Source organism: Podarcis raffonei, chromosome 6, assembly GCF_027172205.1.
Source record: "Podarcis raffonei isolate rPodRaf1 chromosome 6, rPodRaf1.pri, whole genome shotgun sequence".
Classification (NCBI taxonomy): domain Eukaryota; kingdom Metazoa; phylum Chordata; class Lepidosauria; order Squamata; family Lacertidae; genus Podarcis; species Podarcis raffonei.
In genome coordinates, this window is record NC_070607.1 from 6,359,965 (window position 1) to 6,374,277 (window position 14,313).

The 14,313-nt window shown below is 43.2% G+C and overlaps 1 protein-coding gene across 8 annotated transcripts in view; it reads left to right on the forward strand.

Moving 5' to 3' along the window:
* Window positions 1-5,356: 5,356 nt before the first annotated feature.
* The window catches only part of CEP350 (centrosomal protein 350), a 65,854-nt gene continuing 56,897 nt past the window's right edge, over window positions 5,357-14,313 (forward strand). For 5 of the 8 annotated variants that reach the window (XM_053391305.1, XM_053391307.1, XM_053391310.1 and 2 more), the window contains exons 1-3: window positions 5,357-5,577; window positions 12,757-12,842; window positions 14,256-14,299. In XM_053391305.1, coding sequence (XP_053247280.1) covers window positions 12,770-12,842; window positions 14,256-14,299 — 117 coding nt within the window. In that variant the 5' untranslated portion in view covers window positions 5,357-5,577; window positions 12,757-12,769. The remainder of the gene's footprint in view (window positions 5,578-12,756; window positions 12,843-14,255; window positions 14,300-14,313) is intronic. The other 3 variants (XM_053391309.1, XM_053391312.1, XM_053391313.1) reach the window with 1 other exon arrangement.

A 14,313-nucleotide genomic window follows, 5' to 3' on the forward strand; every position in this document is an offset into this window, starting at 1 on the left:
AGTGTGACAGCCCACATATTTTGAATGCTTCATTCCAGACAGCCTTCAGTTTATGTCCGGCTATACATCTTATTTGTATATGAATGCATGTACTTGAATGTAAATGGTAATGTGCAAACCTCAGGACTTTGATACTTACTGATTCTTATGTAATTGAGCCACTTGGATTTTACTGTGTTTGAGAAACTTGCAAAACCTGCATTTTCGAAATATGTTCTCAGCACAATTGTCCTCCTTGCTTTTTGAAGATTCACCAGAGTGCCATTCTTTGTCCCCAAGTGTATCTACAGTAAGTGGATTTTAACCGCGGAAACTATGGCCGCCTCTGGAAGTGCTAGAAAAGTCCCTGGCCATGTTCTGTAGAATGTTTTTTCTTTATTTGGGAGCTTTTGCACATGATGCAGCTACACATTCTTTCCTGACTCAAGGTCAGAAATACTTTAGTGGCTTATATTAAAACTGGCTGTCATATCTTGAAGTGAAGATTCCTGGGGCCTAACACTGAATACACCTTTTTTGAGTGTGGAACACAAGCAGCAGCCAGAGTACATGGGAATGTTTATGTATACATGAAGGTCTTAAGAAAATATTTTCCTGTGAAGTGGTTTATAAAGTGTAGGCATTAGTATCTTGAAGTTTTCTAGGCCAGGAACTCATAACTTGTAGAGCTCAGGTCACCTCCACCTCCCAAAACGCCATTTGGTGTGGGAGGTTTGCCCTTCTGAGCAATGGTGTTGGGAAGCTGCTACAGGAACAGGGATTTGCTCAAAATTGGGTAGAGGTTCACCTTTGTACCATTCCCCCAACAGTGTCTCACCCCACCTCCCCATCCCATATTATTCAGAAGGGCCCAGTCCTCCAGAAAAGCTTTCAGAAAGGGGAAATCTCCCTTCCATTTACTTGTTAACCTGGGATCTAGTTGCACTGTATATGCTTATGTTTAAATAATTTTAAAACATGTAAATTCCTACTTGTTGACTACTCAGCTGTTTCTTAGTGCTACTTTAATTATATAAGAGATTTCATACATCCTGCCAGCACAATTATTAAATGAATGAGTGGACAGAAAATCTTTATGAGGAGTGGCTATAACAGTTGTCTTCTCTATTAAGTGTATGCTGAACATTTCATGTAGGACTTTTTGGAGTAGCTCCTGGAGCATCAATACTACTTTGCACTGTTCATGAACTGAGCTTCCTAACAATCAGCAAATCAACTCAGTGTTCATTGGATGCTTCTGAAATACAATAGCTTTTAATTCCTGGAGATCAACCAATAGGACAGATAAATATAGTATAAACTTACTGCCATATATTGCTGCTCAGCTTTTCAATACTATAGTATTTATTTTCAATACCCTTTTGAAAAAAGATTGTTTCTCTGTTGTGTTTTTTAAGAATTAATTGTACACATGATCAACATATAGAAACAGACATTAATTTCTTAGCTTTTGGCTGTGTTACAGAAGGGCAGTATCAATAAAAGTAGTGATTCCAAATCTGGGATGGAGTTATATTAATGCTCTGCTTTATTCAGATTCATTTACAGCACCACAGCTCAAAGAAGTAGTGTTAAAACTAGAGCTGGAGACAGCTAAGAGGAATAGAAAGTTTGCCTTGTAAAAGGAAGAATGTACACACGTTATTTTTGGCACCAGTTTTCATTTCGCAGCTTCCTCCGGTTCTATCCAATTTCAAACCACGATAGTAGAATATGGATTTTTCTGAGTGTGGCCAATTCTCATCCCGGCCTCAACAGGTGGAGGCAGCCCTTCCCAAAATACCAGCAGGCTTCCTTTAACGCCGTTCATGGATCATCTTTGGTTTCAGTTGCAACACCCAGCTGCCACTTTCTATTTTTAGGAGGGGTGTGCAAGAGCACTGTGGAGTGGAAAACTTTCCATCGCCCCTGTTTTACAGTCACAATAATCTGACTGATGTAAAATGATAGCAGGCTTCTTTACATACAGCCCTCCTCTCTTTCCCTGCCAGCATTTAGATTGCCCAGCTACGATTTACTTGCTTTGTGAACTTGGTAGGAGTTCACCCGAAAGAGCTTTAAAATGCAAGTTCTCTTGGTTCTTCCCTTGCCATCTGTGCTTGTTTCCAGCAGGTAAAAGCTTTGTTGCGTTTCTTAAAATGCTAATTTTCTCAAAAAGGGTCATGTTAAAAATGGATATGACTTTCCCACAAAAGACCAGGGTTGTCTTGTGTCTTCTTCTGCAGGCCTGTAGGTTTTAACGGGGAAACACTGAATGAAGCAAAATCTGTGGCAAGTGGAGTATCTATTTCTTTCGGTTTCACTCACTAGTAAAGCAAAAGCAAATCTTGAGTGGATTTTTAAAAAACTAGAGGGGGGAAGTGGAAATCACTGTGAGTAGGGAATTATGGTGATTTCCCCCCAAAGGTACATTTCTGAAAATTACTTATAGAAACTGGCTTCTAGTTTATCAGCATAACTAATAAATTAAACAAGCCATGCAATGTTCAAAACTGTAATGGTGCCCTATTAATCTTATTTAAAGTAGCCTTTTGCAGCAATTGGAATGGGAGGAATCAGCCTTTGCCAGTGATTTTGTATTGGGGTATATGCTTACAATTACCCTTTTTGCATGTGTGCACCACTTTTATCTCCTTTTTAAAAAAGAATTTATTCTGTACTAAGATACAGGATGTAGACTGCAGGGGAAATCTTGTGTACTTTGGCTGCATTTATACCCTTGGCTGCTTTTGTTAACGTCTATGGAAAACAATGGGATGGATTTATGCTTGTGTAGATCAGTATTACTAGCAGATAGCATACTGACTAAACCATGGCTTAGTTTTCATGATAGTGCCTCTGTCTTCTTGTTGGATCCCCCCCCCCCATTTATTTGTTTGGGAAATGAGTTTGTAGTTATGTTTGAATCAGGAATATAACGGCCTACTACTAACCGTCATTTAGGATTCTAACTATAGTTTGAAGTGCATTTCCAGTCCGGCATCGGAGGGAAGGTATGGTTTTGCTTACAGTAGCCTGTGTACTTTGACTTTCATAGCAAACTATGGTTTGCTTACCCTCCAAATGGAGGAAGTTGGAACATGCAAGGGGAAGAGGCATGGTTGGGGTAGTCAAAGAATGGTCCGATCAAAGAGAGTATGGGCTGGCTCTGCCATTACTAGGCAGAGTGAAGTGGCAGCTTCAGGCATTTGATTTCAGGCAGGGTAGCAAATTCTTCTTTATATTTTCTAATTTGTTGCATTTTTACTACCAAGGAAGGGGAGAAGTGCCTCCTGGAATTTCTGCCTTAGCTGCAAAAATGACTGTCAGACTGTTCCCTTTGCAGTACTGTACTTGGTCCAGTTACAACCATGCTTACATGTATGCAAGTCTGATGAATGTCACTGGATCTTTAGTAATTTCAAGGTGTTGCTTCGAAGTGCAAATATTTCCCAGTCACAATAATCTGACTGATTATTAACGGGGAAACACTGAATGAAGCAAAATCTGAGGCAAGTGGAGTGTCTATTTCTTTTGGTTTCACTCAGTAATAAAGCAAAAGCAAATCTTGAGTGGTTTTAAAAACTATTTAGAGGGGGGAAGTGGAAATCACTGCGAGTAGGGAATTATGGTGATTCCCCCCCCAAAGGCACATTTCTGAAAATTATAGAAACTGGCTTGTAGTTTATCAGCATAACTAATAAATTAAACAAGCCATGCAATGTTCAAAACTGTAATGGAGCCCTATTAATCTTATTTAAAGTAGCCTTTTGCAGCAATTGGAATGGGAGTAATCAGTCTTTGCCAGTGATTTTGTATTGGGGTGTATGCTTACAAGTGCCCTTTTTGCATGTGTGCACCACTTTTATCTCCTTTTTAAAAAATCCATTCTGTACTAAGATATAGGATGTAGACTCTGCAGGGGAAACCTTGTGTACTTTGGCTGCAAGTAAACCCTTGGCTGCTTTTGTGAACTGTGGAAATCAATGGGATGGATTTATGCTTGTGTAGATCAATGTTACTAGTAGATAGCAGATTGATTAAATGTGCCTCTGTCTTGTTGGGACACCCCCCCCCCATTTATTTGCTTGGGAAATGAGTTTGTGGTTGTTTGAATCAGGACTATAACGGCCTACTGGTAACAGTCATTTAGAATTCTAACTACAGTTCGAAGTGCATTTCCAGTCCGGCATCGGAGGGAAGGTATGGTTTATGCTTACTGTAGCCTGTGTGCTTTGACTTTCATAGCAAATGGGTTTCCTTAACCTCCAAATGGAGGAATTTGGAACATGCAAGGGGAAGAGGCATAGTTGGGGTAGTCAATGAATGGTCCGATCAAAGCAAGTATGGGCTGGCTCTGCCATTACTGTTCTAGGCAGAGTGAAGCGGCAGCTTTAGGGATTTGATTTCAGGCAGGGTAGCAAATTCTTCTTTATATTTTCTAATTTGTTGCATTTTTACTACCAAGGAAGGGGAGAAGTGCCTCCTGCAATTTCTGCCTTGGCTGCAAAAATGGCTTGGCTTTGTATACTGCGCACCCTGATCCGTGTTTATGTGAGGGGTTGTCATTTGGGAGTTTACTGCTTTTAAGAGCCAGCTGACAGCACCGCAAGTGCTACCTTTAGTTCTTTGCCACCTTGATAAATATGTCAGTTACGTGGAGAAGACAGTCATTTCTTCCCCTCAAGGAACCAAGTCAGTGGTCTTACTGCGAGGTTCTTGATGCCTACATTTTACTATCACAGGAAGGCAGCTTGCCAACATTGATACACTAATGTGTAACTCTTGAACTCTTAAAAAAAGTTCCGACCCTGAGTAAGACCAGTTACAGCCTTGCTGGCGTGTATGCAAGTCTGGCAAATGCCACTGGATCTTTAGTAATCTCAAGGTGTTGCTTAGAAGTGCAAATACTTTTAGCTATTTCAGCCAGGTACCTTTTAGCAGCACTGGGACCAGGTGCTATTATTGAGCAGGCACGTCCAACTCCGGAGAGACTGCGATCTACTCCTAGTGTAAAAAATGCAGTTTTTTCATTGGAGGGAAGAGGACCGAGGGTGGGTGGAAGGGGAGGATTGCACAGAGTTGTTGAGTTGTGTGTTTTTTTTTGGGGGGGGGAGGGATGACCAGAGTTGTTTAGCTTTGAACGTGCCTGCTATAGCCTTTTCCTTCCCTTCCCAACCGTCTCGCGAAGCCGGCGAAGTGGGCGGAGCCAGCCGCTCAACGTCCGGAGAAGGGCGTGGCGTGGCGGGCCGGAACCTCCGCCATGTTTAGAAGGTCTCTGCCACTTCCCTCTCTTTCCCCCCGCCCCTCCCCGCTTTCTGACATCTCGCGAGGCTTCCGGAGGTCGGCTCCCGCCCTGCCGCGCGCCTTCGCCGCCGCCGCCTCTCCTCTCCCCCCTCCCCGCGCGTCCCTGTGTGTGTCAGTTGCTGGCCGGTAATGGCGCCGGGCTGGCGGCGGCGTTGCCGCTGAAGCCGCCTCTGGGCCCGCCGCCGCCGCCCCTCAGCGCCGCCCTGTTCCCGGAGGCTGACGAGATGAACCGGCTACCTCACCCGCCCCGCCGGGAAGGGGGTGGGAAGAACCGAGACGGCGGCAGAGCAGGTGAGGGGAGGAGGCCTCCCGAGGGCTGTCCGGCCCACCGGCCTCCACCCTGGGACTGGCCTGGAGGCCGGAGCGGGGCGCTGGGCTTTATGAAGGGAAGGCGAGCGGGGCGGGGGTCCCTTCCTCGGCCCCACTGTGGGGTCGGTGGGTGTTTTCTAGTAGCGGGGGGTTCCGCGGGCGAACCTCCCGCGCCCCGCTTCCCCTCTCCTCGCCGCCCTCTTTCTCTCTCTGAGGTTCGGCCAGGGCTGTCACTGCTGCTTCCTGGTTTAAAGGGACAAGTTCTGCCTTCGGGTTTCCTGTTGGCTGGCCCTGTTTTCAGAAGCGCTGCCCTTTAATTTCAGGGAGCCCGTCATAGATTGTTGTTGTTACTACTACTGCTGTTGTTGTTTGTTTGTTAGTTACGTGTCCCGGCCGTTGTGGGGAAACTCAGCCAGACGGGCGGGGTATAAATAACAAATTATTATTATTATTATTATTATTATTATTATTATTATTATTCAAAGTGCCTGCTGACGAACATGAAATGTTGGGACTGGGAAGGAGAAGAAATACATGTGGGCTCAGAAGTTTGTGCAGAAGTGATGTCGTTTCTAACTTTGGGATTCGGATTGCAAATCGCCATTTAAGCCACAGGGAGGATGCATAAGGCTGTGTTTGTGTGCAGGCAGGTACCCCAGGCACGCATGTTTGCCTGTGCGCTTTTAAAAAGTAAGATGAGAAAGAAAAGGCAGGTCTCTGCCACCAAGAAATGTAAAGTCTAAGGGCTCGATATAAGCCATGCACTTCTAAGGCTGCAATTGCATGTACACATCAGGTCCATTAGTCTAAAATACTTCTGAGTAAACATGGATTTGGATCCATTTGGGTGTCCATTCATCTCTCCTGTAAGAAGTGTTCTGCTGCATCAGATAAAAAAAAAATCCAGTCCAGCACCCATGTCACCCATTTCTCACCATGTCAACCAGGTGCCCCAAGAACCCGACAGAGTTTGAAGGCAACAAACTTTCTCTTGCTGTCTAGCAAATGGTAGTCAGCAGTAGCATACTGCTTTCTGAATGCAGAGGTTCCATTTAGCTGTCATGCCAAAAGACCTATATACCTTATGCATCCATCTAATCTTTTAAAGCTGCCTAGGCCAGTGGCCATCACTGTATACTGTGGCAGTGATTTCCATAGACCATGTATTGTGCAAAGTAGAGCTTTCTCTTATCTGTCCTCAGCTGTCAGTGTCATTGGGCGATTTGAGTTTTAATATTCTAGGAAGTGGAGAAAAAGTTATGTCTCCACACCATTCATAATTTTATAAGCCTCTATCATGCCTCTTAATGGACGGTTATCTGAAACAAAAAAAATTGCAAACACTTTTCATAATTTTAGCTGTCCTTTTCGGGACCTTTTCTAATTCTACAGTGTCCTTTTTGAGGTTGAGCATCCAGGACTGCACATAATATTCCAGATGTATCTGCGTCTTGAATTCATCCACACCATTACACTGCCAGACATAAGAAAGCGATTGAATGTGACTGCTAGCATTAAATTCATGGTTTTATTTTATGCTGCACACTGACTTTTTTGAGCTTTGCCTCAAGATTGATTTCCTAGTTAGTCACTTTTGGTTCTGACCCCATGATGAATGTCAGCAGTGGGGAAGCTTTTTCAGCCTTAGAACTACATTTTCTGATGAGTAACCTTCAGGGCAGTGGATAGGGCCAGAGCCCAAAGTGGGCAAGACCAAAGCCACATCTATCCACCCATATCCCATTCACACACACACAGACCCTGCTTTGGACAAATCTATATAGAGAAGAAGATTCCCTTTCTCAGTGCCCTGCATAGGGACACAGAGAGTTGCTGATGTGGAAAGAGATTGTGCTCTTTCTCCATTGGCTGCTTGCTGCATTTCTGTGATGGGTGCTGAGAAGCAGCCTTCGCTTTTTCAGCATGCAGCACAGAAACACAGTCAGCTGCCAATGGAGGAAGAGAGCGATCTTTTTCCATAAGCAGCAGGATTCTACAGCCACACACCCCTTCCCTGCTTCTCAGCTGCCAAACCTCACCTCCACCCCCCACTCCAAATCTCCCACAACCACAGCAGCTACTCAGCAGCCACAGCTGAGCTGAAGGGGAGAAAAGGAAGCCTAGGAAGAGGACTAATATACCCTGTGGGTCTCATCTAGCTCATAGGCAGGCTTGGCACCCCTGATGCATGTGAAGTTTGGATTTCTTTGCCCCATTTTGCATCACTTTTTCATTGTTGATCTTTTTAGTGTCTTTTTAGCGGTTTTTAGTGTCTGTTCACCCAGTTTGGATCAATTCTTTTGATACTTGGGATTTCACCATCTGAACAACTTGGTGTCGTTTATATAGCTGGCTTCCTCACTTCTCATCCCTGACCCCAGATCATTTATGAAAAAAAGTTAGTTAATACTATATCAAAAAACAGATACAGTGGTGCCCCACAAGACGAAATTAATCCGTTCGGCGGGTGTCTTCGTCTTGCAGGGATTTTCGTCTTGCGGAGCACCGCTATCATCGGATCAGCTGATAAGCGGTAATTGACAGATAAGCGGCTTAGCGGCTTTCAGAAAAGGGGGGGGAAATGGAGCACCGCTATCAGCGGATCAGCTGATAAGCGGTAATTGACAGATAAGCGGCTTTTAGCGGATAAGCAGCAATTTGCAGATAAGCGGCTTAGCGGCTTTCAGAAAAGGGGAAAAAAACGGAAGACCCCGAAAAATTTTTCGTTTTGCAAGACAACCTCATAGAAAAATTCGTCTTGCGAAGTGGAAAAAATATCGGAAAGCCCTTTCGTCTTGCACGTTTTTCATTTAGCGGGGCATTCGTCTAGCGGGGTACCACTGTACATGTTTTTGTAGTGTAGCAACACTGGAAAACACCAGAACCATGATATTTTTTGTTTCATCAATGGAGACAGGTGATATGTGGTGTGATGGGGTTGCGGGGAGGTAGTTTGAAAAAATATGTAATTTATGCAAGTTTAACTGGAAGTAACTTTGTCTGTCTTTGAAACTCCATTTAACTGACTCATATGACACTCTACTTTCTCACCTATGGTCACTCCAATTTCCTCCTCCCAATCTTTCAGATGAATCCCTCCCTCCCCCTTTCCTTCTGGCCCCTCACTATTGCTCTGCTTTCTGTTCAGCTGCTCAGGTGCCATCTGAGCCCTGGGAAGTGCATGATGCTAAAAGAGGAACAGAGTGTCACTCTTGAAACTTCCTCCATCAAGTCTATATGCTTATTTCAAAGGGAGAGTGGGAAGATAACCATCCGCACCACTTCATGACAAAGGGGGCAGTGAATGGCAGTGTGTGTGTGTGTTTTTCAGAGGCTTCACAAGCAGAAGGGAAAATCCTCAAGAGTACCATTGTGCCCATGGGCTCCGCATAGGCAACTCCTGGTTTAATGATTATGTATGCTTAATCATTCTATCCTTATGATTCCATAATCTACCAGGAACTGATGCTGACCTGTAAATTCTTGAATCTCCCCACACCCCTATTTATAAAATTGATGTCATGTTGGCTTCTTTGTCCCCCTTATGAGACGTTTGGATTTTAGTAACAAGTTGCCTTTCCCCAGTCGATCAGGAGTTTCTTATCTGAATTCTTTAGGACCTCTAAAGGTGTATTCCCCTCAAACCCTGTCACTTGTTAAAAGTTAGCGTCGATTAAAAATTGTTTCCCAGGAGGCATACCCAATTGATGTTCTTTTGGTGACACATGAATACCTTTATCCAAGAATTGTTATTGGAATTGATACTGTTATTCTTGTCTGCTGTTCTATGCGTTGTTGTGGCTTTATTGTTTTTATTCTGTTACTGTATTTTCTATTTTTGTTCTAAGCTGCATTGGAAAAAATTATTGAAGGATGGTTTAGGAACCCATTCAATAAGAGGGCTCCTCTTTAAGATGCCCTCCCCCAGACAATTTCTGTGGATTTTGCTGCTTCACTTTCATATTGGTCTTTGCTTTAACTTCCTTCATTGGCTTCATTAAAATCAGTGGAACTTAGTACTATCCTGTGCATGTTTATTAAAGATAATTCCTGCTGAGTGTCTTGAAGCTTATCCCTTGTGTAGAATTGCAGCTGAGCAGCATAATCATATTTACTTAGAAATAACTTCTACTAAGTTATTTTAAAAATTCAATAAAATACTACAGATGCAACAAACATCTCACTTTAAGTTTAGGACGGAAACACGTATTCTGAACTACAGAAAGTGAACATGGCATTATCCTTACGTTTCATAGACAGGTGACGTGAGTTTGAGAGAATAGTTGCTTGCTATGGACAATGTGAGAGTTCAGCTGGGGGTGAGGCCCTGGCTCACAGCTCACATTCTTATTCATGTGACAACCCTATACTGGTTGTCAGCAGTGTAAATCAGTGTTTCCCAACCTTTGGTCTCCAGCTGTTTTTGGACTACAATTCCCATCATCCCTGACCACTGGTCTTGCTAGCTAGGGATGATGGGAATTGTAGTCCAAAAACAGCTGGAGGCCAAAGGTTGGGAAACACTGGTGTAAATGAACAAATACCTATGGCTCTGATAGGAAATAGCTTAGTATCTGTAAAGTTTCCCTACAGTTAAATTAGTATAACAAATATTAATCTGGACTCTGTTCGTTTGTTTTAAAGTATTTATATGCTGCTTTTCATCAGCAAAGATCACAGGATGGCTTATCCATTTTGGAAGGAGTCATAACTATTTTTTTCCAACAATATTCCTGTTACTGTATAAAACTTGAGGCGTATGCCTTCAATTGTATCTCATTTTGCTTCCTCTTGCCTTATAAATGGACACAAAGCTTCACAGTTACACTTTTCAGCTGACAGAGTTACTCTGTGCCAAACTAAAAGAAGGCACTAAATAGGGCTCTGATTTGGTTCTATGCTCTGCATGGCAGTGGCATCCTAAGGGCACAGAAGTGAAGCGTATGCCTGATTCAGTGTGTTCTCTCCTGCCTTCTATCGCAGTATTGTTGTGGGTATATTCATAGTATTTATGAATACAAGGGAGTGGGTAGCGCTGTGGTCTAAACCACTGAGCCTCTTGGGCTTGCTGATCGGAAGGTCAGCTGTTCGAATCCACATGGCGAAGTGAGCTCCTGTTGCCCTGTCCCAGCTTCTGCCAACCTAGCAGTTCGAAAGCATGCCAAAAAGTGCAACTAGATTAATAGGTACCACAGCGGTGGGAAGGTAAACAGTGCTCTGGCACTTGTCACGGTGCTCCATTGTGGCAGAAGCGGTTTAGTCATGATGGCTACATGACCTGGAAAGCTGCAGGTGGGCAAACACCGGCTCCCTCGGTCTGAAAGCAAGATGAGCGCTGCAATTCCGTAGTCACCTTTGAATGGACATAGCTACCCAGGGGTCCCTTACTCCCCCCCCCCCAGTATTTAGACAACTGGTGGAGTCACTTTGGCTGGTACCCTAGTAGGTCGTTCTCAGGATAGACCCACTGCAAAATGTTTTGAGGTTTTCCCCCATATAATTAAGCAGTATGTGTATACAGAGGTACCTCGGTTTACAAACTTAATTCCTTCCAGAAGGCCGTTTTTAAACCGAAACCGTACTTAAACTGAGGCACACTTTCCCTAATGAGGACTCTCACCGCCGGTGCCCTTCCACCATTCGGATTCCATTCTTAGACCGAGGTCAAGTTCACAAACCTGGACACTACTTCCGGTTTTGCTGAGTTTGTAAACCGAATCGTTTGTAAACAGGACTGTTCTTAAACCGAGGTACAGTGGTGCCCCGCAAGACGAAATTAATTCGTTCTGCGAGTGTCTTCGTCTTGCAAGTTTTTTCGTCTTGCGAAGCACCGCTATTAGCGGATTAGCGGATAAGCAGTAATTAGCAGATAAGCAGCTTAGCTGCTATTAACGGCTTAGCGGATTAGCGGATAAGCGGCAATTAGCAGATAAGCGGCTTAGCAGCTTTCAGAAAAAGGAAAAAAAGCAAGAACCCAAAAAATATTTCGTCTTGCGAGGCAACCCCATAGAAAAATTCATCTTGCGAAGCGGCAAAAAAATCGGAAAACCCTTTCGTCTTGCGCGTTTTTCGTTTAGCGAGGCATTCGTCTAGCGGGGTACCACTGTACCACTGTATATGAAATAAGTTATTCATAGCTTACTTAAGATATTGATTTAATTGGGTCTACTCTGAGTATGACTCAGTCAGATACTACCCTAAGGGTGGAACTGAGAAGTCCACAGTTAAATCTTTCTTCAACAAAAGAAAATTTAAAAAACCCAGCTCTTACCATCAGAAAGTTCTTCCTGATGTTTAGCCAGAATCTGCTTTCCTGTAACTTGATGCCAAAGCTTGCAAAGCAGGAGAAAACAAACTTGCTCCATCTGCCTTTTGACAGCCCTTTAGATGTTTGAAGATGACTATCATATGTCTTCTCAGTCTCCTCTTATTCAGGCTAAACATACCCAACTCCTTCAAGTGTTCCTCATTAAGCTTGGTTTCCAGGCCCTTGATAATCTTGGTTGCCCTTCTCCGCACACATTCCAGCTTGCCAATATCCTCCTTAAATTGTGGTGCCCAGAACTGGACACAGTAGTTGAGATGTCTTTTGACCAAGGCAGAATAGAGTGGTACTATTACTTCCCTTCATTGGGACACCATATTTCAGTTGACGCAGCCTAGGATAGCATTAGCTGTTTTTGCTGCTACATCATACAGTTGACTCATGCTAAACTTGTGGTCTAACAGGACACCAAGATCCTTTTCACATGTACTGCAGGCAAGCCAGGTGTCTCCCATCTTACACTTGTGCAGCTGGTTATTTCTGCCCAAAATGTTGACCCTTGCCTTTGTCCCTACTGAAATTCATTTTGTTAGTTTGTGCCCAGTTCTGCAATCTCTTAAGGTCACATTGAATCCCAGTTCTGTCTTCTGCAGCATTAACTACCCCTCCCAGTTTGGTGTCACCTGCAAATTTGATAAGCATCCCCTCAATTACTTCATCCAAGTTTATAAAGATGTTGAACATCAATGGGCCTGGAACAGAACCCTGAGGCAGTATCCCACTTTTCCCAGCATGATGAAAAACCATTATTTGTGCATGGTGTTCACTTTACTTTTTGTATGCACTTGTGATTTTGTTTTATTTGATTTCTTAGTGCATATTTGTTTGTGTTTTAGGTGAATTGACACGATGTGGAGGAACGAGTTGAATGATGTGCCTTTACAAAATCCAAGGTCGTTCAAGAGTCGAATCCCCGTCAAAGGTTCGGATTTATTTTGTTGCCTAAGTTTGAAAGCAGTTTTGCCAGACTGTCTCTTAAATTTTGGCAGCATGTGCCTGTGTTGTGCAGTTTGCCATGCAAGACATAATGGCTTCTAGATCTGCTTTGAAATACTGTTTCTGGGAAAGTGGTCAGATGATGTTGGCTTCCTTTCTTTACTCCCAGCTTCTGTTAATACACATTCAGGTTGCCACTTTCAAACTTTGCAATAAAAATTGCATTAAAGAGTGTTGAAACCACAATTGTCACAGCTTTTAAGGGAAGCTGCATTTTCTCTGACTAAAAATCCTCTTAAAGCTGTTTGCATATGTCCTACAACTAGTTGAAAATAAGCTGTTCAAAGTAAAGGAATCATAGGTATAAAAAGGTAGCAGAAGCAAATTATTTTGACTACCCAATTAAGTCCTTTTTCTTAGCATTTCTCTTAATAAGCCAGTGCTACTGCAGTTTTGAGTTTGAAGGACTGCTTCTTCACATGTTATCTAATTTCTGTGCAGTTATCCTATGCACTTGGTATCACTGCAATAAGTTACAAAAAATATAATCACATAAATTAAAAGGTAAAGGATGAGCTTTTGAATGTTTCTCTCTCCCAAAGGGAGAGAATGATAATGTCAAGCAATTATGCATGCAAGCAAAAAATTCCTACTATAACTGAGTTATACTCATTTTAAAATATTATTGAAACATGCAAAATATTTGCCATTGAAGCAGTGTTCGAAACTCACATTGTTCTAGGTGCATTTTGCGACAGGGAATGTCATTAGCGTGAGTAGTTTCTGAGCTCTGGGCGCAGTACTGTGCCTAAGATGTCAGATTAAAAAACTGCAGAGTGAAAAGAAAAGAGGACCCCCCCCCCCCCACTTCCAGCTACTCTCTGAAGACTGGAGAAGAGGCCCTCTTGAGAATATTAGCGGGGTGGGCAGGGGAAGGACTAGATCATATGAAAAATGAACATAATATTTTAGCTGCAGTTCATTCATTTTCAGCTTTGTATTCTTGTTACAGTGGTACCTCGGGTTACATGCGCTTCAGGTTACAGACGCTTCAGGTTACAGACTCCACTAACCCAGAAATAGTACCTCGGGTTAAGAACTTTGCTTCAGGATGAGAACAGAAATCGTGCTCTGGCAGCGCGGCAGCAGCGAGAGGCCCCATTAGCTAAAGTGGTGCTTCAGGTTAAGAACAGTTTCAGGTTAAGAACAGACCTCCAGAATGAATTAAGTTCTTAACCCGAGGTACCACTGTATAAAAAAGTGTGCCTAGACATTCCATTGTTGCACCCGTAACCTAGGCTTACGGTGCCATTTAGCTCCTAGCTTTCATATTTCAGTTTCTAACACTGCATTGAAGCTATCATGAAACTAACAAACTTGCTTTCATTTCTTTGTGCAGTCTTAACCAGAGCACGGGATGCTTTTTCACAGACTAATGCAACAGTAAGTATTATTTT